Source organism: Ascaphus truei, chromosome 6 (assembly GCF_040206685.1).
Source record: "Ascaphus truei isolate aAscTru1 chromosome 6, aAscTru1.hap1, whole genome shotgun sequence".
Lineage (NCBI taxonomy): Eukaryota > Metazoa > Chordata > Amphibia > Anura > Ascaphidae > Ascaphus > Ascaphus truei.
In genome coordinates, this window is record NC_134488.1 from 139,302,590 (window position 1) to 139,328,104 (window position 25,515).

Here is a 25,515-nt window from a genome sequence, read left to right on the forward strand (position 1 = left end):
TCTCAAATCATTACTGATGTCAAATATAAGTTTCTATTTTTCAATCTCCCCGGAAAAGCCTATTTTTTATTGTTCACGGAACATCCGTAAGTATTTGACAAACCCGTCAGTCAGGCCCATCATCCCCAGGATGGGGTCGATAAGCTCAAACCTATCCCAGTATGTTGATAGTTATCTTCCGTCATAAAGCATCGCTCTCTGAGATCCCATACTACGGTTACCCGGCACGTTATCAGCTCCATATCAGGGATAAAGTGTAAGAGCACCTATCACTGGGCCACGGGCGACGTTCAGTCGCTTTACACGTGTATTGCACATGTTAAGGGTCTTGTAGTTTTCAAACGTCATTTGAACAAGGAGTTTGCCATGTCTTTTCATCAGCAATTTAACATATCTGCGATCGGTTTATATGAACACATAATCATTTTTTATTTGATCAACAGTTTTATTTACTGATCTGTTGAATGGCCATGGGTGCCAGGTTCGTCACCAGCAATACTAATCTATTAATGGTTTAATGGGAGGAGAGCCAGGTCTGGAGTAGTAACCCACTGGGGGTGGGCCTGGTATACTATGGCCGTTTCATAGACGACATCCTTATTATTTGGGATAGTCTGGTTGGGAATATTTTGTATTTATTTTTACATTTCATTTCCATGACATTACACATAAATGTATACTGTGAGCTATACAATATTAATCTTATCCACCTACCACATGATGCGATAAGGAATAAGTGACACTGTCCCTGATCTGCCTGGCAACACATTACAGGAGATTTTAGTAAAACAACAAAGGACCTACGGGGAAGAGTTCTAGAACATGTCAATCAATATCATAATGGTGATATCAGCACGCTCTCGTTTATGGGCATCTATCATTTGAAGGGCACAATGAGGGGAGGAGATACTGACAAAAACTACTCTACGTAGAAGTAGAGTAGATAGATATATAAACTTAAAACCGGAGCCCAATTCGTATCAATGAGGTCTTCATTTCACTGATTAAAACATTATGAAACAAGAACCATCAATGACTACAAATGAACAGTAGTTACAAATTGCCACTAATGTTCTATTATCACCATCATAGCTCCAATTCTGGTACCTCTTGGTGTTTCAACCAAAGCTAAACATCTATATCATGTTTATCTGGGCAAGCTACCCAGCTATCTGAACAAGATCCTCACCCCTACCACACGCAGCACTTATCACCTCAGATCTGACTCCAAAAGACTTTTCATGGTCCCAAGGCTCAACAAAGTATCCGGCCGCTCCTCCTTCTCTTACCGTGCACCCCAAAACTGGAACAATCTACCGGAGACTCTCACAGCCGCCACCAGTCTAAGTTCTTTCAAATTTAAGGCTGTCACATTTTAATCTGGTCTGTAACTGTTACATACGCCCATAACATATATTTTCTTTAACTGTGCATGCAATGTCTTGTATATAATGTATACCCTGTTCATTTATGTAACTGTATTTGTAACCATGTATTATTTGTCTTAACTCTGTGCCCAGGACATACTGGAAAACGAGAGGTAACTCTCAATGTATTACTTCCTGGTAAAATATTTTATCAATAAATATCAGCGGTGCGCAAACTGGGGGTGCCAGCGGGGGGTCGCGGCGGTTCCAGGGTCCCTGCGCTGAGAGCGCGAGGCCTCTGTAAATTTACTTACCAGCTTCAGTCCACGCGTCTCCATGCAACGCGGTGTCAAATGACGTCCATTACTATGGAGACGTGACGTCACATGACACCGCGGGTCACATGACCCTGCGGCGTCATTTGACGCTTCATTGGTTAATGTGCCTTCTCTAGGGAATGTCAGAGAGGAGTCAGAGCAGACTAGCACTTACTGCAGGCAGCAGTTACTAGCTGCCATTAACCCCTTGGCATCATCCTTATGCACTAGGACAGCCACAGTGACTATATTTCCATGGTGTTTGCAGCACGAGCCACATTAACTGTCCTGGAACAGGATTGTTTCTTTTTCTGTCCCCCCTTGCAGCTGTCTGACTGCCAGTTCTCCTTAATTTCAGTTGCATGTTTTCCTTGCTCTGTAACTCCCAGTGAAGGTGGAAACTGCTACATTATTGACACATTATCCTCTCCACACAGCCAGTACTTGGCTGCCCTGGCAAACTCCCAATCCTCCTATCTGAGGTTGGGTCAACCCAACTCCCCTGTCTTTGCTCACAGTTAGTTTGGTCCTGAGACTGTTCATGTCTCACAGGAATACCACACTTCCTTTCTCTACTTGCAGCATGCGTGGGTATACCTTTCTTCCCTCCACTCCCTTGCAAGGCAATCCATTTTGACCTTCCCCCCAGACCAAAGCACCTTCACCTAGAGAAGCACTCCTTCACCACACAATAACATCTACAAGCACCTTGTAATTATGTGACTTCCCCAATAAAGTTAAGAAAATATAAAAGGACTTGGTATGATTTCAAAAGGGGACGAGTTCAGCTATCTGGCTTCATTCATATCCTACATACTGTATACACAATATATTAACCCTATCCCTATTGAGGGATCATGCTCACTGTATACTACACCCTCCCCCTCCCCACATGTCCAGTGGGATTTCTGGCTATTTGTTTGGTGATATATGTTTTAACTTAATATAATTCAATGTTAAGTTTTATTTAAGTGGTGAGCACAAGTGAATTTCTTTGAGGAGCTTCTTCAGCTATTCACCTTTTTCACATGTTTGAATAGAAAATCAGAAAGTCAAAAGAGGTGTGTTTTGGGATCAGACACGTGAGTTTTGATTTTTGCTACGCCAGTGACCTCTCCGAGACAGGACCTATGAGGGTGTAACGTATTGTAAAGGAATTTCTGCTTGTTTTGATCATTTTATTTTTAGAAACTGTTCTGCATTTATTGTAAATGTATCTTGTAATATTTTCTGTAACCTAAGCACTTTATTTAATATATTACAATAAAGCTTTAATAAGTGATGTTTTGGGCTCTGAATGAAATGTTGCACATTTTATAGAGATTATATACATTTTCGGACACATTTTGCTACAACAGATTTTTGTGTGTCAATTGCATAGTTTTTTCTATAATAAACATGGACCTGAGACCCTGGTAGATATAAATTAGTTATACATTTTGCATATTTCTTGGGTGGTGGCCACGGAAAGACATGATTGTAATCTAGTAATATAAACTCATCTATAGTACCTTGCGGAGGAGAAGGGCGAGTTAGATAGAGTAGCCGTGTGTATTAACCCTGGTTGTATATCTAAGACACATGCTCACCTGTGTGCTGTTTGTGACAGGTGGTATATGGGGACGGATTGAGGGGAGATTGTGAACTTGAGGGACTTTAGAGAAGGTATAAAGTGGGTCAGCTTGAGAGCTTTATATTCAGCCTTGTCCCGTATGTACTGTACGTAAGTTACATGCTCACAGGTTGTGTTACAAGGACATAATATTGTTGAAATCTGTGGACTATAGGCAGAAGAAGCTCGAGATGATAAACTGGACATTTTTTAATTTAACTCTCAAAAAAAATATTAATACTGAAATTATCATTTACACTGCAATGTCTCACAGGAACAGGAAAGGGTTAAACAAGGGATTCTTCATTGAAGAAAGGAGAATGGTTTTCTATAATGTACATTGCCTCTTTGCACTCACGTTTCCCACTGATCAGGTGTCCGCCTGCGAGCGTTTTCACTCGGCCGTCCTCGAACACGTAAGTACAGAACCTCTGAGTCTGATCCACAAACTCCTCCTCCAGCTCAGACTCCGGCACCTCCTCCAGGCGCTGGAGCTTTCTCTTAGAGGCCGGCCGGTCAAACACAAAGCACTTGTGTGAGTGGAAGAAGCTTATGATGCACTCCCGGGGCAGGTTGTAATCCTTAATAACTTCACTGGAACCTGGGACAGAGAAACAGAGAACATATATTCTCCTAAAATTAATAAGTAATAAGAAAAGATTTTGATGGATCCTGTCACTGTGTGTGCTGCGGTAATGCATCCTTACATGGATCCTGTCAGTATGTGTGTGCTGCAGTAATGCATCCTTACATGGACCCTGTCACAGTGTGTGCTGCACTAATGCATCCTTTCATTGATCCCGTCACAGTGCGTGTGCTGCAGTAATGCAACCTTACATGGATCCTGTCACAGTGTGTTCTGCAGTAATGCAACCTTACATGGATCCTGTCACAGTGTGTGCTGCAGTAATGCATCCTTACATGGATCCTGTCACAGTGTGTGCTGCAGTAATGCATCCTTACATGGATAATGTCACAGTTTGTGCTGCAGTAATGTATCCTTACATGGATCCTGTCACAGTGTGTGCTGCAGTAATGCATCCTTACATGGATCCTGTCATAGTGTGTGTGCTGCAGTAATGTATCCTTACATGGATCCTGTCACAGTGTGTGCTGCAGTAATGCATCCTTACATGGATCCTGTCACAGTGTGTGCTGCAGTAATGCATCCTAACATGGATCCTGTCACAGTGTGTGTGCTGTAGTAATGCATCCTTACATGGACCCTGTCACAGTGTGTGCTGCAGTAATGCATCCTTACATGGATCCTGTCACAGTGTGTGCTGCATTAATACATCCTTACATGGATCCTGTCACTGTGTGTGTGCTGCAGTAATGCATCCTTACATGGATCCTGTCACAGTGTGTGCTGCAGTAATGCATCCTTACATGGATCCTGTCACAGTGTGTGCTGCAGTAATGTATCCTTACATGGATCCTGTCACAGTATGTGCTGCAGTAATACATCTTTATATGGATCCTGTCACAGGGTGTGTGCTGCAGTAATGCATCCATACATGGATCCTGTCACATTGTGTGGTGCAGTAATGCATCCTTACATGGATCCTGTCACTGAGTGTGTGCTGCAGTAATGCATCCTTTCATGGATCCCGTCACAGTGTGTGTGCTGCAGTAATGCATCCTTACATGGATCCTGTCACAGTGTATGTGATGCAGTAATGCATCCTTACATGGATCCTGTTACAGTGTGTGCTGCAGTAATGCATCCTTTCATGGATCCCGTCACAGTGTGTGTGCTGCAGTAATACATCCTTACATGGATCCTGTCACAGTGTATGTGATGCAGTAATGCATCCTTACATGGATCCTGTTACAGTGTGTGCTGCAGTAATGCATTCTTACATGGATCATGTCACAGTGTGTGTGCTGCAGTAATGCATCCTTACATGGATCATGTCACAGTGTGTGTGCTGCAGTAATGCATCCTTACATTGATCCTGTCACAGTGTGTGCTGCAGTAATGCATCCTTACATGGATCCTGTCACAGTGTGTGCTGCAGTAATGCATCCTTACATGGATCCTGTCACAGTGTGTGTGCTGCAGTAATGCATCCTTACATGGATCCTGTCACAGTGTGTGTGCTGCATTAATGCATCCTTACATGGATCCTGTCACAGTGTGTGCGCTGCAGTAATGCATCTTTACATGGATCATGTCACAGTGTGTGCGCTGCAGTAATGCATTCTTTCATGGATCCTGTCACAGTGTGTGCTGCAGTAATGCATCCTTTCATGGATCCTGTCACAGTGTGTGCTGCAGTAATGCATCCTTACATGGATCCTGTCACAGTGTGTGCTGCAGTAATGCATCCTTACATGGATCCTGTCACAGTGTGTGTGCTGCAGTAATGCATCCTTACATGGATCCTGTCACAGTGTGTGTGCTGCAGTAATGCATCCTTACATGGATCCTGTCACAGTGTGTGCTGCAGTAATGCATCCTTACATGGATCCTGTCACAATGTGTGCGCTGCAGTAATGCATCCTTACATGAATCCTGTCACAGTGTGTGTGCTGCAGTAATGCATCCTTACATGGATCCTGTCACAGTGTGTGCTGCAGTAATGCATCCTTACATGGATCCTGTCACAGTGTGTGCTGCAGTAATGCATCCTTACATGGATCCTGTCACAGTGTGTGTGCTGCAGTAATGCATCCTTACATGGATCCTGTCACAGTGTGTGCTGCAGTAATGCATCCTTACATGGATCCTGTCACAGTGTGTGTGCTGCAGTAATGCATCCTTACATGGATCATGTCACAGTGTGTGTGCTGCAGTAATGCATCTTTACATGGATCCTGTCACAGTGTGTGCTGCAGTAATGCATCCTTACATGGATCCTGTCACAGTGTGAGCTGCAGTAATGCATCCTTACATGGATCCTGTCACAGTGTGTGTGCTGCAGTAATGCATCCTTACATGGATCCTGTCACAGTGTGTGTGCTGCAGTAATGCATCCTTACATGGATCCTGTCACAGTGTGTGTGCTGCAGTAATGCATCCTTACATGGATCCTGTCACAGTGTGCGCGCTGCAGTAATGCATCCTTACATGGATCATGTCACAGTGTGTGCGCTGCAGTAATGCATCCTTTCATGGATCCTGTCACAGTGTGTGCTGCAGTAATGCATCCTTTCATGGATCCTGTCACAGTGTGTGCTGCAGTAATGCATCCTTACATGGATCCTGTCACAGTGTGTGCTGCAGTAATGCATCCTTACATGGATCCTGTCACAGTGTGTGTGCTGCAGTAATGCATCCTTACATGGATCCTGTCACAGTGTGTGTGCTGCAGTAATGCATCCTTACATGGATCCTGTCACAGTGTGTGCTGCAGTAATGCATCCTTACATGGATCCTGTCACAATGTGTGCGCTGCAGTAATGCATCCTTACATGAATCCTGTCACAGTGTGTGTGCTGCAGTAATGCATCCTTACATGGATCCTGTCACAGTGTGTGCTGCAGTAATGCATCCTTACATGGATCCTGTCACAGTGTGTGCTGCAGTAATGCATCCTTACATGGATCCTGTCACAGTGTGTGTGCTGCAGTAATGCATCCTTACATGGATCCTGTCACAGTGTGTGCTGCAGTAATGCATCATTACATGGATCCTGTCACAGTGTGTGTGCTGCAGTAATGCATCCTTACATGGATCATGTCACAGTGTGTGTGCTGCAGTAATGCATCTTTACATGGATCCTGTCACAGTGTGTGCTGCAGTAATGCATCCTTACATGGATCCTGTCACAGTGTGTGCTGCAGTAATGCATCCTTACATGGATCCTGTCACAGTGTGTGTGCTGCAGTAATGCATCCTTACATGGATCCTGTCACAGTGTGTGTGCTGCAGTAATGCATCCTTACATGGATCCTGTCACAGTGTGTGCGCTGCAGTAATGCATCCTTACATGGATCATGTCACAGTGTGTGCGCTGCAGTAATGCATCCTTTCATGGATCCTGTCACAGTGTGTGCTGCAGTAATGCATCCTTTCATGGATCCTGTCACAGTGTGTGCTGCAGTAATGCATCCTTACATGGATCCTGTCACAGTGTGTGCTGCAGTAATGCATCCTTACATGGATCCTGTCACAGTGTGTGTGCTGCAGTAATGCATCCTTACATGGATCCTGTCACAGTGTGTGTGCTGCAGTAATGCATCCTTACATGGATCCTGTCACAGTGTGTGCTGCAGTAATACATCCTTACATGGATCCTGTCACAATGTGTGCGCTGCAGTAATGCATCCTTACATGAATCCTGTCACAGTGTGTGTGCTGCAGTAATGCATCCTTACATGGATCCTGTCACAGTGTGTGCTGCAGTAATGCATCCTTACATGGATCCTGCCACAGTGTGTGCTGCAGTAATGCATCCTTACATGGATCCTGTCACAGTGTGTGTGCTGCAGTAATGCATCCTTACATGGATCCTGTCACAATGTGTGCGCTGCAGTAATGTATCCTTACATGGATCATGTCACAGTGTGTGCTGCAGTAATGCATCCTTACATGGATCCTGTCACAATGTGTGTGCTGCAGTAATGCATCCTTACATAGATCATGTCACAGTGTGTGCGCTGCAGTAATGCATCCTTACATGGATCCTGTCACAGTGTGTACTGCAGTAATGCATCCCTACATGGATCCTGTCACAGTGTGTGTGCTGCAGTAATGCATCCTTACATGGATCCTGTCCCAGTGTGTGCTGCAGTAATGCATCCTTACATGGATCATGTCACAGTGTGTGCGCTGCAGTAATGCATCCTTACATGGATCCTGTCACAGTGTGTGCTGCAGTAATGCATCCTTACATGGATCCTGTCACAGTGTGTGTGCTGCAGTAATGCATCCTTACATGGATCATGTCACAGTGTGTGTGCTGCAGTAATGCATCCTTACATTGATCCTGTCACAGTGTGTGCTGCAGTAATGCATCCTTACATGGATCCTGTTACAGTGTGTGCTGCAGTAATGCATTCTTACATGGATCATGTCACAGTGTGTGTGCTGCAGTAATGCATCCTTACATGGATCCTGTCCCAATGTGTGCTGCAGTAATGCATCCTTACATGGATCATGTCACAGTGTGTGCGCTGCAGTAATGCATCCTTACATGGATCCTGTCACAGTGTGTGCTGCAGTAATGCATCCTTACATGGATCCTGTCACAGTGTGTGTGCTGCAGTAATGCATCCTTACATGGATCATGTCACAGTGTGTGTGCTGCAGTAATGCATCCTTACATTGATCCTGTCACAGTGTGTGCTGCAGTAATGCATCTTTACATGGATCCTGTCACAGTGTGTGCTGCAGTAATGCATCCTTACATGGATCCTGTCACAGTGTGTGCTGCAGTAATGCATCCTTACATGGATCCTGTCACAGTGTGTGTGCTGCAGTAATGCATCCTTACATGGATCCTGTCACAGTGTGTGTGCTGCAGTAATGCATCCTTACATGGATCCTGTCACAGTGTGTGCGCTGCAGTAATGCATCCTTACATGGATCATGTCACAGTGTGTGCGCTGCAGTAATGCATCCTTTCATGGATCCTGTCACAGTGTGTGCTGCAGTAATGCATCCTTTCATGGATCCTGTCACAGTGTGTGCTGCAGTAATGCATCCTTACATGGATCCTGTCACAATGTGTGCTGCAGTAATGCATCCTTACATGGATCCTGTCACAGTGTGTGTGCTGCAGTAATGCATCCTTACATGGATCCTGTCACAGTGTGTGTGCTGCAGTAATGCATCCTTACATGGATCCTGTCACAGTGTGTGCTGCAGTAAGGCATCCTTACATGGATCCTGTCACAATGTGTGCGCTGCAGTAATGCATCCTTACATGGATCTTGTCACAGTGTGCGCTGCAGTAATGCATCCTTACATGGATCCTGTCACAGTGTGTGCTGCAGTAATGCATCCTTACATGGATCCTGTCATAGTGTGTGTGCTGCAGTAATGTATCCTTACATGGATCCTGTCACAGTGTGTGCTGCAGTAATGCATCCTTACATGGATCCTGTCACAGTGTGTGCTGCAGTAATGCATCCTAACATGGATCCTGTCACAGTGTGTGTGCTGCAGTAATGCATCCTTACATGGATCCTGTCACAGTGTGTGCTGCAGTAATGCATCCTTACATGGATCCTATCACAGTGTGTGCTGCAGTAATACATCTTTATATGGATCCTGTCACAGGGTGTGTGCTGCAGTAATGCATCCGTACATGGATCCTGTCACATTGTGTGGTGCAGTAATGCATCCTTTCATGGATCCCGTCACAGTGTGTGTGCTGCAGTAATACATCCTTACATGGATCCTGTCACAGTGTATGTGATGCAGTAATGCATCCTTACATGGATCCTGTCACAATGTGTGTGCTGCAGTAATGCATCCTGACATGGATCCTGTCACAGTGTGTGCTGCAGTAATGTATCCTTACATGGATCCTGTCACAGTGTGTGCTGCAGTAATGCATCCTTACATGGATCCTGTTACAGTGTGTGCTGCAGTAATGCATTCTTATATGGATCATGTCACAGTGTGTGTGCTGCAGTAATGCATCCTTACATGGATCATGTCACAGTGTGTGTGCTGCAGTAATGCATCCTTACATTTATCCTGTCACAGTGTGTGCTGCAGTAATGCATCTTTACATGGATCCTGTCACAGTGTGTGCTGCAGTAATGCATCCTTACATGGATCCTGTCACAGTGTGTGCTGCAGTAATGCATCCTTACATGGATCCTGTCACAGTGTGTGTGCTGCAGTAATGCATCCTTACATGGATCCTGTCACAGTGTGTGTGCTGCAGTAATGCATCCTTACATGGATCCTGTCACAGTGTGTGCGCTGCAGTAATGCATCCTTACATGGATCATGTCACAGTGTGTGCGCTGCAGTAATGCATCCTTTCATGGATCCTGTCACAGTGTGTGCTGCAGTAATGCATCCTTACATGGATCCTGTCACAGTGTGTGCTGCAGTAATGCATCCTTACATGGATCCTGTCACAGTGTGTGTGCTGCAGTAATGCATCCTTACATGGATCCTGTCACAGTGTGTGTGCTGCAGTAATGCATCCTTACATGGATCCTGTCACAATGTGTGCGCTGCAGTAATGCATCCTTACATGAATCCTGTCACATTGTGTGTGCTGCAGTAATGCATCCTTACATGGATCCTGTCACAGTGTGTGCTGCAGTAATGCATCCTTACATGGATCCTGTCACAGTGTGTGCTGCAGTAATGCATCCTTACATGGATCCTGTCACAGTGTGTGTGCTGCAGTAATGCATCCTTACATGGAACCTGTCACAGTGTGTGCTGCAGTAATGCATCCTTACATGGATCCTGTCACAGTGTGTGTGCTGCAGTAATGCATCCTTACATGGATCATGTCACAGTGTGTGTGCTGCAGTAATGCATCTTTACATGGATCCTGTCACAGTGTGTGCTGCAGTAATGCATCCTTACATGGATCCTGTCACAGTGTGTGCTGCAGTAATGCATCCTTACATGGATCCTGTCACAGTGTGTGTGCTGCAGTAATGCATCCTTACATGGATCCTGTCACAGTGTGTGTGCTGCAGTAATGCATCCTTACATGGATCCTGTCACAGTGTGTGCGCTGCAGTAATGCATCCTTACATGGATCATGTCACAGTGTGTGCGCTGCAGTAATGCATCCTTTCATGGATCCTGTCACAGTGTGTGCTGCAGTAATGCATCCTTTCATGGATCCTGTCACAGTGTGTGCTGCAGTAATGCATCCTTACATGGATCCTGTCACAGTGTGTGTGCTGCAGTAATGCATCCTTACATGGATCCTGTCACAGTGTGTGTGCTGCAGTAATGCATCCTTACATGGATCCTGTCACAGTGTGTGTGCTGCAGTAATGCATCCTTACATGGATCCTGTCACAGTGTGTGCTGCAGTAATGCATCCTTACATGGATCCTGTCACAGTGTGTGCTGCAGTAATGCATCCTTACATGGATCCTGTCACAGTGTGTGCTGCAGTAATGCATCCTTACATGGATCCTGTCACAGTGTGTGTGCTGCAGTAATGCATCCTTACATGGATCCTGTCACAATGTGTGCGCTGCAGTAATGTATCCTTACATGGATCATGTCACAGTGTGTGCTGCAGTAATGCATCCTTACATGGATCCTGTCACAATGTGTGTGCTGCAGTAATGCATCCTTACATAGATCATGTCACAGTGTGTGCGCTGCAGTAATGCATCCTTACATGGATCCTGTCACAGTGTGTGCTGCAGTAATGCATCCTTACATGGATCCTGTCACAGTGTGTGCGCTGCAGTAATGCATCCTTACATGGATCCTGTGCCAGTGTGTGCTGCAGTAATGCATCCTTACATGGATCATGTCACAGTGTGTACGCTGCAGTAATGCATCCTTACATGGATCCTGTCACAGTGTGTGCTGCAGTAATGCATCCTTACATGGATCCTGTCACAGTGTGTGTGCTGCAGTAATGCATCCTTACATGGATCATGTCACAGTGTGTGTGCTGCAGTAATGCATCCTTACATTGATCCTGTCACAGTGTGTGCTGCAGTAATGCATCCTTACATGGATCCTGTTACAGTGTGTGCTGCAGTAATGCATTCTTACATGGATCATGTCACAGTTTGTGTGCTGCAGTAATGCATCCTTACATGGATCCTGTCCCAATGTGTGCTGCAGTAATGCATCCTTACATGGATCATGTCACAGTGTGCGCGCTGCAGTAATGCATCCTTACATGGATCCTGTCACAGTGTGTGCTGCAGTAATGCATCCTTACATGGATCATGTCACAGTGTGTGCGCTGCAGTAATGCATCCTTTCATGGATCCTGTCACAGTGTGTGCTGCAGTAATGCATCCTTTCATGGATCCTGTCACAGTGTGTGCTGCAGTAATGCATCCTTACATGGATCCTGTCACAATGTGTGCTGCAGTAATGCATCCTTACATGGATCCTGTCACAGTGTGTGTGCTGCAGTAATGCATCCTTACATGGATCCTGTCACAGTGTGTGTGCTGCAGTAATGCATCCTTACATGGATCCTGTCACAGTGTGTGCTGCAGTAATGCATCCTTACATGGATCCTGTCACAATGTGTGCGCTGCAGTAATGCATCCTTACATGGATCTTGTCACAGTGTGCGCTGCAGTAATGCATCCTTACATGGATCATGTCACAGTGTGTGCTGCAGTAATGCATCCTTACATGGATCCTGTCACAGTGTGTGCTGCAGTAATGCATCCTTACATGGATCCTGTCACAGTGTGTGCTGCAGTAATGCATCCTTACATGGATCCTGTCACAGTGTGTGTGCTGCAGTAATGCATCCTTACATGGATCCTGTCACAGTGTGTGCTGCAGTAATGCATCCTTACATGGATCCTGTCACAGTGTGTGTGCTGCAGTAATGCATCCTTACATGGATCATGTCACAGTGTGTGTGCTGCAGTAATGCATCTTTACATGGATCCTGTCACAGTGTGTGCTGCAGTAATGCATCCTTACATGGATCCTGTCACAGTGTGTGCTGCAGTAATGCATCCTTACATGGATCCTGTCACAGTGTGTGTGCTGCAGTAATGCATCCTTACATGGATCCTGTCACAGTGTGTGTGCTGCAGTAATGCATCCTTACATGGATCCTGTCACAGTGTGTGCGCTGCAGTAATGCATCCTTTCATGGATCCTGTCACAGTGTGTGCTGCAGTAATGCATCCTTTCATGGATCCTGTCACAGTGTGTGCTGCAGTAATGCATCCTTACATGGATCCTGTCACAGTGTGTGCTGCAGTAATGCATCCTTACATGGATCCTGTCACAGTGTGTGTGCTGCAGTAATGCATCCTTACATGGATCCTGTCACAGTGTGCGTGCTGCAGTAATGCATCCTTACATGGATCCTGTCACAGTGTGTGCTGCAGTAATGCATCCTTACATGGATCATGTCACAATGTGTGCGCTGCAGTAATGCATCCTTACATGAATCCTGTCACAGTGTGTGTGCTGCAGTAATGCATCCTTACATGGATCCTGTCACAGTGTGTGCTGCAGTAATGCATCCTTACATGGATCCTGTCACAGTGTGTGCTGCAGTAATGCATCCTTACATGGATCCTGTCACAGTGTGTGTGCTGCAGTAATGCATCCTTACATGGATCCTGTCACAATGTGTGCGCTGCAGTAATGTATCCTTACATGGATCATGTCACAGTGTGTGCTGCAGTAATGCATCCTTACATGGATCCTGTCACAATGTGTGTGCTGCAGTAATGCATCCTTACATGGATCCTGTCACAGTGTGTGCGCTGCAGTAATGCATCCTTACATAGATCATGTCACAGTGTGTGCGCTACAGTAATGCATCCTTACATGGATCCTGTCACAGTGTGTGCTGCAGTAATGCATCCTTACATGGATCCTGTCACAGTGTGTGCGCTGCAGTAATGCATCCTTACATGGATCCTGTCCCAGTGTGTGCTGCAGTAATGCATCCTTACATGGATCATGTCACAGTGTGTGCGCTGCAGTAATGCATCCTTACATGGATCCTGTCACAGTGTGTGCTGCAGTAATGCATCCTTACATGGATCCTGTCACAGTGTGTGTGCTGCAGTAATGCATCCTTACATGGATCATGTCACAGTGTGTGTGCTGCAGTAATGCATCCTTACATTGATCCTGTCACAGTGTGTGCTGCAGTAATGCATCCTTACATGGATCCTGTTACAGTGTGTGCTGCAGTAATGCATTCTTACATGGATCATGTCACAGTGTGTGTGCTGCAGTAATGCATTCTTACATGGATCCTGTCCCAATGTGTGCTGCAGTAATGCATCCTTACATGGATCATGTCACAGTGTGTGCGCTGCAGTAATGCATCCTTACATGGATCCTGTCACAGTGTGTGCTGCAGTAATGCACCCTTACATGGATCCTGTCACAGTGTGTGTGCTGCAGTAATGCATCCTTACATGGATCATGTCACAGTGTGTGTGCTGCAGTAATGCATCCTTACATTGATCCTGTCACAGTGTGTGCTGCAGTAATGCATCTTTACATGGATCCTGTCACAGTGTGTGCTGCAGTAATGCATCCTTACATGGATCCTGTCACAGTGTGTGCTGCAGTAATGCATCCTTACATGGATCCTGTCACAGTGTGTGTGCTGCAGTAATGCATCCTTACATGGATCCTGTCACAGTGTGTGTGCTGCAGTAATGCATCCTTACATGGATCCTGTCACAGTGTGTGCGCTGCAGTAATGCATCCTTACATGGATCATGTCACAGTGTGTGCGCTGCAGTAATGCATCCTTTCATGGATCCTGTCACAGTGTGTGCTGCAGTAATGCATCCTTTCATGGATCCTGTCACAGTGTGTGCTGCAGTAATGCATCCTTACATGGATCCTGTCACAATGTGTGCTGCAGTAATGCATCCTTACATGGATCCTGTCACAGTGTGTGTGCTGCAGTAATGCATCCTTACATGGATCCTGTCACAGTGTGTGTGCTGCAGTAATGCATCCTTACATGGATCCTGTCACAGTGTGTGCTGCAGTAATGCATCCTTACATGGATCCTGTCACAATGTGTGCGCTGCAGTAATGCATCCTTACATGGATCTTGTCACAGTGTGCGCTGCAGTAATGCATCCTTACATGGATCCTGTCACAGTGTGTGCTGCAGTAATGCATCCTTACATGGATCCTGTCACAGTGTGTGCTGCAGTAATGCATCCTAACATGGATCCTGTCACAGTGTGTGTGCTGTAGTAATGCATCCTTACATGGACCCTGTCACAGTGTGTGCTGCAGTAATGCATCCTTACATGGATCCTGTCACAGTGTGTGCTGCATTAATACATCCTTACATGGATCCTGTCACTGTGTGTGCTGCAGTAATGCATCCTTACATGGATCCTGTCACAGTGTGTGCTGCAGTAATGCATCCTAACATGGATCCTGTCACAGTGTGTGTGCTGTAGTAATTCATCCTTACATGGACCCTGTCACAGTGTGTGCTGCAGTAATGCATCCTTACATGGATCCTGTCACAGTGTGTGCTGCAGTAATACATCTTTATATGGATCCTGTCACAGGGTGTGTGCTGCAGTAATGCATCCGTACATGGATCCTGTCACATTGTGTGGTGCAGTAATGCATCCTTACATGGATCCTGTCACTGAGTGTGTGCTGCAGTAATGTATCCTTTCATGGATCCCGTCACAGTGTGTGTGCTGCAGTAATACATCCTTACATGGATCCTGTCACAGTGTATGTGATGCAGTAATGCATCCTTACATGGATCCTGTCACAATGTGTGTGCTGCAGTAATGCATCCTGACATGGATCCTGTCACAGTGTGTGCTGCAGTAATGTATCCTTACATGGATCCTGTCACAGTGTGTGCTGCAGTAATGCATCCTTACATGGATCCTGTTACAGTGTGTGCTGCAGTAATGCATTCTTATATGGATCATGTCACAGTGTGTGTGCTGCAGTAATGCATCCTTACAAGGGTCATGTCACAGTGTGTGTGCTGCAGTAATGCATCCTTACATTGTTCCTGTCACAGTGTGTGCTGCAGTAATGCATCTTTACATGGATCCTGTCACAGTGTGTGCTGCAGTAATGCATCCTTACATGGATCCTGTCACAGTGTGTGCTGCAGTAATGCATCCTTACATGGATCCTGTCACAGTGTGTGTGCTGCAGTAATGCATCCTTACATGGATCCTGTCACAGTGTGTGTGCTGCAGTAATGCATCCTTACATGGATCCTGTCACAGTGTGTGCGCTGCAGTAATGCATCCTTACATGGATCATGTCACAGTGTGCGCGCTGCAGTAATGCATCCTTTCATGGATCCTGTCACAGTGTGTGCTGCAGTAATGCATCCTTTCATGGATCCTGTCACAGTGTGTGCTGCAGTAATGCATCCTTACATGGATCCTGTCACAGTGTGTGCTGCAGTAATGCATCCTTACATGGATCCTGTCACAGTGTGTGTGCTGCAGTAATGCATCCTTACATGGATCCTGTCACAGTGTGTGTGCTGCAGTAATGCATCCTTACATGGATCCTGTCACAGTGTGTGCTGCAGTAATGCATCCTTACATGGATCCTGTCACAATGTGTGCGCTGCAGTAATGCATCCTTACATGAATCCTGTCACAGTGTGTGTGCTGCAGTAATGCATCCTTACATGGATCCTGTCACAGTGTGTGCTGCAGTAATGCATCCTTACATGGATCCTGTCACAGTGTGTGCTGCAGTAATGCATCCTTACATGGATCCTGTCACAGTGTGTGTGCTGCAGTAATGCATCCTTACATGGATCCTGTCACAGTGTGTGCTGCAGTAATGCATCCTTACATGGATCCTGTCACAGTGTGTGTGCTGCAGTAATGCATCCTTACATGGATCCTGTCACAGTGTGTGTGCTGCAGTAATGCATCTTTACATGGATCCTGTCACAGTGTGTGCTGCAGTAATGCATCCTTACATGGATCCTGTCACACGGTGTGCTGCAGTAATGCATCCTTACATGGATCCTGTCACAGTGTGTGTGCTGCAGTAATGCATCCTTACATGGATCCTGTCACAGTGTGTGCGCTGCAGTAATGCATCCTTACATGGATCATGTCACAGTGTGTGCGCTGCAGTAATGCATCCTTTCATGGATCCTGTCACAGTGTGTGCTGCAGTAATGCATCCTTTCATGGATCCTGTCACAGTGTGTGCTGCAGTAATGCATCCTTACATGGATCTTGTCACAGTGTGTGCTGCAGTAATGCATCCTTACATGGATCCTGTCACAGTGTGTGTGCTGCAGTAATGCATCCTTACATGGATCCTGTCACAGTGTGTGTGCTGCAGTAATGCATCCTTACATGGATCCTGTCACAGTGTGTGCTGCAGTAATGCATCCTTACATGGATCCTGTCACAATGTGTGTGCTGCAGTAATGCATCCTTACATGAATCCTGTCACAGTGTGTGTGCTGCAGTAATGCATCCTTACATGGATCCTGTCACAGTGTGTGCTGCAGTAATGCATCCTTACATGGATCCTGTCACAGTGTGTGCTGCAGTAATGCATCCTTACATGGATCCTGTCACAGTGTGTGTGCTGCAGTAATGCATCCTTACATGGATCCTGTCACAATGTGTGCGCTGCAGTAATGTATCCTTACATGGATCATGTCACAGTGTGTGCTGCAGTAATGCATCCTTACATGGATCCTGTCACAATGTGTGTGCTGCAGTAATGCATCCTTACATAGATCCTGTCACAATGTGTGTGCTGCAGTAATGCATCCTTACATGGATCCTGTCACATTGTGTGCTGCAGTAATGCATCCTTACATGGATCCTGTCACAGTGTGTGTGCTGCAGTAATGCATCCTTACATGGATCCTGTCACAGTGTGTGCGCTGCAGTAATGCATCCTTACATGGATCATGTCACAGTGTGTGCGCTGCAGTAATGCATCCTTTCATGGATCCTGTCACAGTGTGTGCTGCAGTAATGCATCCTTTCATGGATCCTGTCACAGTGTGTGTTGCAGTAATGCATCCTTACATGGATCCTGTCACAATGTGTGCTGCAGTAATGCATCCTTACATGGATCCTGTCACAGTGTGTGTGCTGCAGTAATGCATCCTTACATGGATCCTGTCACAGTGTGTGTGCTGCAGTAATGCATCCTTACATGGATCCTGTCACAGTGTGTGCTGCAGTAATGCATCCTTACATGGATCCTGTCACAGTGTGTGTGCTGCAGTAATGCATCCTTACATGGATCATGTCACAGTGTGTGTGCTGCAGTAATGCATCCTTACATTGATCCTGTCACAGTGTGTGCTGCAGTAATGCATCCTTACATGGATCCTGTTACAGTGTTTGCTGCAGTAATGCATTCTTACATGGATCATGTCACAGTGTGTGTGCTGCAGTAATGCATTCTTACATGGATCCTGTCCCAATGTGTGCTGCAGTAATGCATCCTTACATGGATCATGTCACAGTGTGTGCGCTGCAGTAATGCATCCTTACATGGATCCTGTCACAGTGTGCTGCAGTAATGCACCCTTACATGGATCCTGTCACAGTGTGTGTGCTGCAGTAATGCATCCTTACATGGATCATGTCACAGTGTGTGTGCTGCAGTAATGCATCCTTACATTGATCCTGTCACAGTGTGTGCTGCAGTAATGCATCTTTACATGGATCCTGTCACAGTGTGTGCTGCAGTAATGCATCCTTACATGGATCCTGTCACAGTGTGTGCTGCAGTAATGCATCCTTACATGGATCCTGTCACAGTGTGTGTGCTGCAGTAATGCATCCTTACATGGATCCTGTCACAGTGTGTGTGCTGCAGTAATGCATCCTTACATGGATCCTGTCACAGTGTGTGCGCTGCAGTAATGCATCCTTACATGGATCATGTCACAGTGTGTGCGCTGCAGTAATGCATCCTTTCATGGATCCTGTCACAGTGTGTGCTGCAGTAATGCATCCTTTCATGGATCCTGTCACAGTGTGTGCTGCAGTAATGCATCCTTACATGGATCCTGTCACAATGTGTGCTGCAGTAATGCATCCTTACATGGATCCTGTCACAGTGTGTGTGCTGCAGTAATGCATCCTTACATGGATCCTGTCACAGTGTGTGTGCTGCAGTAATGCATCCTTACATGGATCCTGTCACAGTGTGTGCTGCAGTAATGCATCCTTACATGGATCCTGTCACAATGTGTGCGCTGCAGTAATGCATCCTTACATGGATCTTGTCACAGTGTGCGCTGCAGTAATGCATCCTTACATGGATCCTGTCACAGTGTGTGCTGCAGTAATGCATCCTTACATGGATCCTGTCACAGTGTGTGCTGCAGTAATGCATCCTTACATGGATCCTGTCACAGTGTGTGCTGCAGTAATGCATCCTTACATGGATCCTGTCACAGTGTGTGTGCTGTAGTAATGCATCCTTACATGAACCCTGTCACAGTGTGTGCTGCAGTAATGCATCCTTACATGGATCCTGTCACAGTGTGTGCTGCATTAATACATCCTTACATGGATCCTGTCACTGTGTGTGCTGCAGTAATGCATCCTTACATGGATCCTGTCACAGTGTGTGCTGCAGTAATGCATCCTAACATGGATCCTGTCACAGTGTGTGTGCTGTAGTAATGCATCCTTACATGGACCCTGTCACAGTGTGTGCTGCAGTAATGCATCCTTACATGGATCCTGTCACAGTGTGTGCTGCAGTAATGCATCCGTACATGGATCCTGTCACATTATGTGCTGCAGTAATGTATCCTTTCATGGATCCCGTCACAGTGTGTGTGCTGCAGTAATACATCCTTACATGGATCCTGTCACAGTGTATGTGATGCAGTAACGCATCCTTACATGGATCCTGTCACAATGTGTGTGCTGCAGTAATGCATCCTGACATGGATCCTGTCACAGTGTGTGCTGCAGTAATGTATCCTTACATGGATCCTGTCACAGTGTGTGCTGCAGTAATGCATCCTTACATGGATCCTGTTACAGTGTGTGCTGCAGTAATGCATTCTTATATGGATCATGTCACAGTGTGTGTGCTGCAGTAATGCATCCTTACAAGGGTCATGTCACAGTGTGTGTGCTGCAGTAATGCATCCTTACATTGATCCTGTCACAGTGTGTGCTGCAGTAATGCATCTTTACATGGATCCTGTCACAGTGTGTGCTGCAGTAATGCATCCTTACATGGATCCTGTCACAGTGTGTGCTGCAGTAATGCATCCTTACATGGATCATGTCACAGTGTGTGTGCTGCAGTAATGCATCCTTACATGGATCCTGTCACAGTGTGTGTGCTGCAGTAATGCATCCTTACATGGATCCTGTCACAGTGTGTGCGCTGCAGTAATGCATCCTTACATGGATCATGTCACAGTGTGCGCGCTGCAGTAATGCATCCTTTCATGGATCCTGTCACAGTGTGTGCTGCAGTAATGCATCCTTTCATGGATCCTGTCACAGTGTGTGCTGCAGTAATGCATCCTTACATGGATCCTGTCACAGTGTGTGCTGCAGTAATGCATCCTTACATGGATCCTGTCACAGTGTGTGTGCTGCAGTAATGCATCCTTACATGGATCCTGTCACAGTGTGTGTGCTGCAGTAATGCATCCTTACATGGATCCTGTCACAGTGTGTGCTGCAGTAATGCATCCTTACATGGATCCTGTCACAATGTGTGCGCTGCAGTAATGCATCCTTACATGAATCCTGTCACAGTGTGTGTGCTGCAGTAATGCATCCTTACATGGATCCTGACACAGTGTGTGCTGCAGTAATGCATCCTTACATGGATCCTGTCACAGTGTGTGCTGCAGTAATGCATCCTTACATGGATCCTGTCACAGTGTGTGTGCTGCAGTAATGCATCCTTACATGGATCCTGTCACAGTGTGTGCTGCAGTAATGCATCCTTACATGGATCCTGTCACAGTGTGTGTGCTGCAGTAATGCATCCTTACATGGATCATGTCACAGTGTGTGTGCTGCAGTAATGCATCTTTACATGGATCCTGTCACAGTGTGTGCTGCAGTAATGCATCCTTACATGGATCCTGTCACAGTGTGTGCTGCAGTAATGCATCCTTACATGGATCCTGTCACAGTGTGTGTGCTGCAGTAATGCATCCTTACATGGATCCTGTCACAGTGTGTGTGCTGCAGTAATGCATCCTTACATGGATCCTGTCACAGTGTGTGCGCTGCAGTAATGCATCCTTACATGGATCATGTCACAGTGTGTGCGCTGCAGTAATGCATCCTTTCATGGATCCTGTCACAGTGTGTGCTGCAGTAATGCATCCTTTCATGGATCCTGTCACAGTGTGTGCTGCAGTAATGCATCCTTACATGGATCCTGTCACAGTGTGTGCTGCAGTAATGCATCCTTACATGGATCCTGTCACAGTGTGTGTGCTGCAGTAATGCATCCTTACATGGATCCTGTCACAGTGTGTGTGCTGCAGTAATGCATCCTTACATGGATCCTGTCACAGTGTGTGTGCTGCAGTAATGCATCCTTACATGGATCCTGTCACAGTGTGTGCGCTGCAGTAATGCATCCTTACATGGATCATGTCACAGTGTGTGCGCTGCAGTAATGCATCCTTTCATGGATCCTGTCACAGTGTGTGCTGCAGTAATGCATCCTTTCATGGATCCTGTCACAGTGTGTGCTGCAGTAATGCATCCTTACATGGATCCTGTCACAGTGTGTGCTGCAGTAATGCATCCTTACATGGATCATGTCACAGTGTGTGTGCTGCAGTAATGCATCCTTACATTGATCCTGTCACAGTGTGTGCTGCAGTAATGCATCTTTACATGGATCCTGTCACAGTGTGTGCTGCAGTAATGCATCCTTACATGGATCCTGTCACAGTGTGTGCTGCAGTAATGCATCCTTACATGGATCCTGTCACAGTGTGTGTGCTGCAGTAATGCATCCTTACATGGATCCTGTCACAGTGTGTGTGCTGCAGTAATGCATCCTTACATGGATCCTGTCACAGTGTGTGCGCTGCAGTAATGCATCCTTACATGGATCATGTCACAGTGTGTGCGCTGCAGTAATGCATCCTTTCATGGATCCTGTCACAGTGTGTGCTGCAGTAATGCATCCTTTCATGGATCCTGTCACAGTGTGTGCTGCAGTAATGCATCCTTACATGGATCCTGTCACAATGTGTGCTGCAGTAATGCATCCTTACATGGATCCTGTCACAGTGTGTGTGCTGCAGTAATGCATCCTTACATGGATCCTGTCACAGTGTGTGTGCTGCAGTAATGCATCCTTACATGGATCCTGTCACAGTGTGTGCTGCAGTAATGCATCCTTACATGGATCCTGTCACAATGTGTGCGCTGCAGTAATGCATCCTTACATGGATCTTGTCACAGTGTGCGCTGCAGTAATGCATCCTTACATGGATCCTGTCACAGTGTGTGCTGCAGTAATGCATCCTTACATGGATCCTGTCACAGTGTGTGCTGCAGTAATGCATCCTAACATGGATCCTGTCACAGTGTGTGTGCTGTAGTAATGCATCCTTACATGGACCCTGTCACAGTGTGTGCTGCAGTAATGCATCCTTACATGGATCCTGTCACAGTGTGTGCTGCATTAATACATCCTTACATGGATCCTGTCACTGTGTGTGCTGCAGTAATGCATCCTTACATGGATCCTGTCACAGTGTGTGCTGCAGTAATGCATCCTAACATGGATCCTGTCACAGTGTGTGTGCTGTAGTAATGCATCCTTACATGGACCCTGTCACAGTGTGTGCTGCAGTAATGCATCCTTACATGGATCCTGTCACAGTGTGTGCTGCAGTAATACATCTTTATATGGATCCTGTCACAGGGTGTGTGCTGCAGTAATGCATCCGTACATGGATCCTGTCACATTATGTGCTGCAGTAATGTATCCTTTCATGGATCCCGTCACAGTGTGTGTGCTGCAGTAATACATCCTTACATGGATCCTGTCACAGTGTATGTGATGCAGTAACGCATCCTTACATGGATCCTGTCACAATGTGTGTGCTGCAGTAATGCATCCTGACATGGATCCTGTCACAGTGTGTGCTGCAGTAATGTATCCTTACATGGATCCTGTCACAGTGTGTGCTGCAGTAATGCATCCTTACATGGATCCTGTTACAGTGTGTGCTGCAGTAATGCATTCTTATATGGATCATGTCACAGTGTGTGTGCTGCAGTAATGCATCCTTACAAGGGTCATGTCACAGTGTGTGTGCTGCAGTAATGCATCCTTACATTGATCCTGTCACAGTGTGTGCTGCAGTAATGCATCTTTACATGGATCCTGTCACAGTGTGTGCTGCAGTAATGCATCCTTACATGATCCTGTCACAGTGTGTGCTGCAGTAATGCATCCTTACATGGATCATGTCACAGTGTGTGTGCTGCAGTAATGCATCCTTACATGGATCCTGTCACAGTGTGTGTGCTGCAGTAATGCATCCTTACATGGATCCTGTCACAGTGTGTGCGCTGCAGTAATGCATCCTTACATGGATCATGTCACAGTGTGCGCGCTGCAGTAATGCATCCTTTCATGGATCCTGTCACAGTGTGTGCTGCAGTAATGCATCCTTTCATGGATCCTGTCACAGTGTGTGCTGCAGTAATGCATCCTTACATGGATCCTGTCACAGTGTGTGCTGCAGTAATGCATCCTTACATGGATCCTGTCACAGTGTGTGTGCTGCAGTAATGCATCCTTACATGGATCCTGTCACAGTGTGTGTGCTGCAGTAATGCATCCTTACATGGATCCTGTCACAGTGTGTGCTGCAGTAATGCATCCTTACATGGATCCTGTCACAATGTGTGCGCTGCAGTAATGCATCCTTACATGAATCCTGTCACAGTGTGTGTGCTGCAGTAATGCATCCTTACATGGATCCTGTCACAGTGTGTGCTGCAGTAATGCATCCTTACATGGATCCTGTCACAGTGTGTGCTGCAGTAATGCATCCTTACATGGATCCTGTCACAGTGTGTGTGCTGCAGTAATGCATCCTTACATGGATCCTGTCACAGTGTGTGCTGCAGTAATGCATCCTTACATGGATCCTGTCACAGTGTGTGTGCTGCAGTAATGCATCCTTACATGGATCATGTCACAGTGTGTGTGCTGCAGTAATGCATCTTTACATGGATCCTGTCACAGTGTGTGCTGCAGTAATGCATCCTTACATGGATCCTGTCACAGTGTGTGCTGCAGTAATGCATCCTTACATGGATCCTGTCACAGTGTGTGTGCTGCAGTAATGCATCCTTACATGGATCCTGTCACAGTGTGTGTGCTGCAGTAATGCATCCTTACATGGATCCTGTCACAGTGTGTGCGCTGCAGTAATGCATCCTTACATGGATCATGTCACAGTGTGTGCGCTGCAGTAATGCATCCTTTCATGGATCCTGTCACAGTGTGTGCTGCAGTAATGCATCCTTTCATGGATCCTGTCACAGTGTGTGCTGCAGTAATGCATCCTTACATGGATCCTGTCACAGTGTGTGCTGCAGTAATGCATCCTTACATGGATCCTGTCACAGTGTGTGTGCTGCAGTAATGCATCCTTACATGGATCCTGTCACAGTGTGTGTGCTGCAGTAATGCATCCTTACATGGATCCTGTCACAGTGTGTGCTGCAGTAATGCATCCTTACATGGATCCTGTCACAATGTGTGTGCTGCAGTAATGCATCCTTACATGAATCCTGTCACAGTGTGTGTGCTGCAGTAATGCATCCTTACATGGATCCTGTCACAGTGTGTGCTGCAGTAATGCATCCTTACATGGATCCTGTCACAGTGTGTGCTGCAGTAATGCATCTTTACATGGATCCTGTCACAGTGTGTGCTGCAGTAATGCATCCTTACATGGATCCTGTCACAGTGTGTGCTGCAGTAATGCATCCTTACATGGATCCTGTCACAGTGTGTGTGCTGCAGTAATGCATCCTTACATGGATCCTGTCACAGTGTGTGTGCTGCAGTAATGCATCCTTACATGGATCCTGTCACAGTGTGTGCGCTGCAGTAATGCATCCTTACATGGATCATGTCACAGTGTGTGCGCTGCAGTAATGCATCCTTTCATGGATCCTGTCACAGTGTGTGCTGCAGTAATGCATCCTTTCATGGATCCTGTCACAGTGTGTGCTGCAGTAATGCATCCTTACATGGATCCTGTCACAATGTGTGCTGCAGTAATGCATCCTTACATGGATCCTGTCACAGTGTGTGTGCTGCAGTAATGCATCCTTACATGGATCCTGTCACAGTGTGTGTGCTGCAGTAATGCATCCTTACATGGATCCTGTCACAGTGTGTGCTGCAGTAATGCATCCTTACATGGATCCTGTCACAATGTGTGCGCTGCAGTAATGCATCCTTACATGGATCTTGTCACAGTGTGCGCTGCAGTAATGCATCCTTACATGGATCCTGTCACAGTGTGTGCTGCAGTAATGCATCCTTACATGGATCCTGTCACAGTGTGTGCTGCAGTAATGCATCCTAACATGGATCCTGTCA

General features: G+C 46.2%; 1 protein-coding gene across 3 annotated transcripts in view; it reads right to left on the reverse strand.

The window, feature by feature from the left end:
* LOC142497992 (guanylate-binding protein 1-like) overlaps nt 1-25,515 on the reverse strand; it is an 851,842-nt gene that overhangs the window by 106,044 nt on the left and 720,283 nt on the right. For all 3 annotated transcript variants that reach the window (XM_075606500.1, XM_075606499.1, XM_075606501.1), the window contains exon 6: nt 3,655-3,897. In XM_075606500.1, coding sequence (XP_075462615.1) covers nt 3,655-3,897 — 243 coding nt within the window. The remainder of the gene's footprint in view (nt 1-3,654; nt 3,898-25,515) is intronic.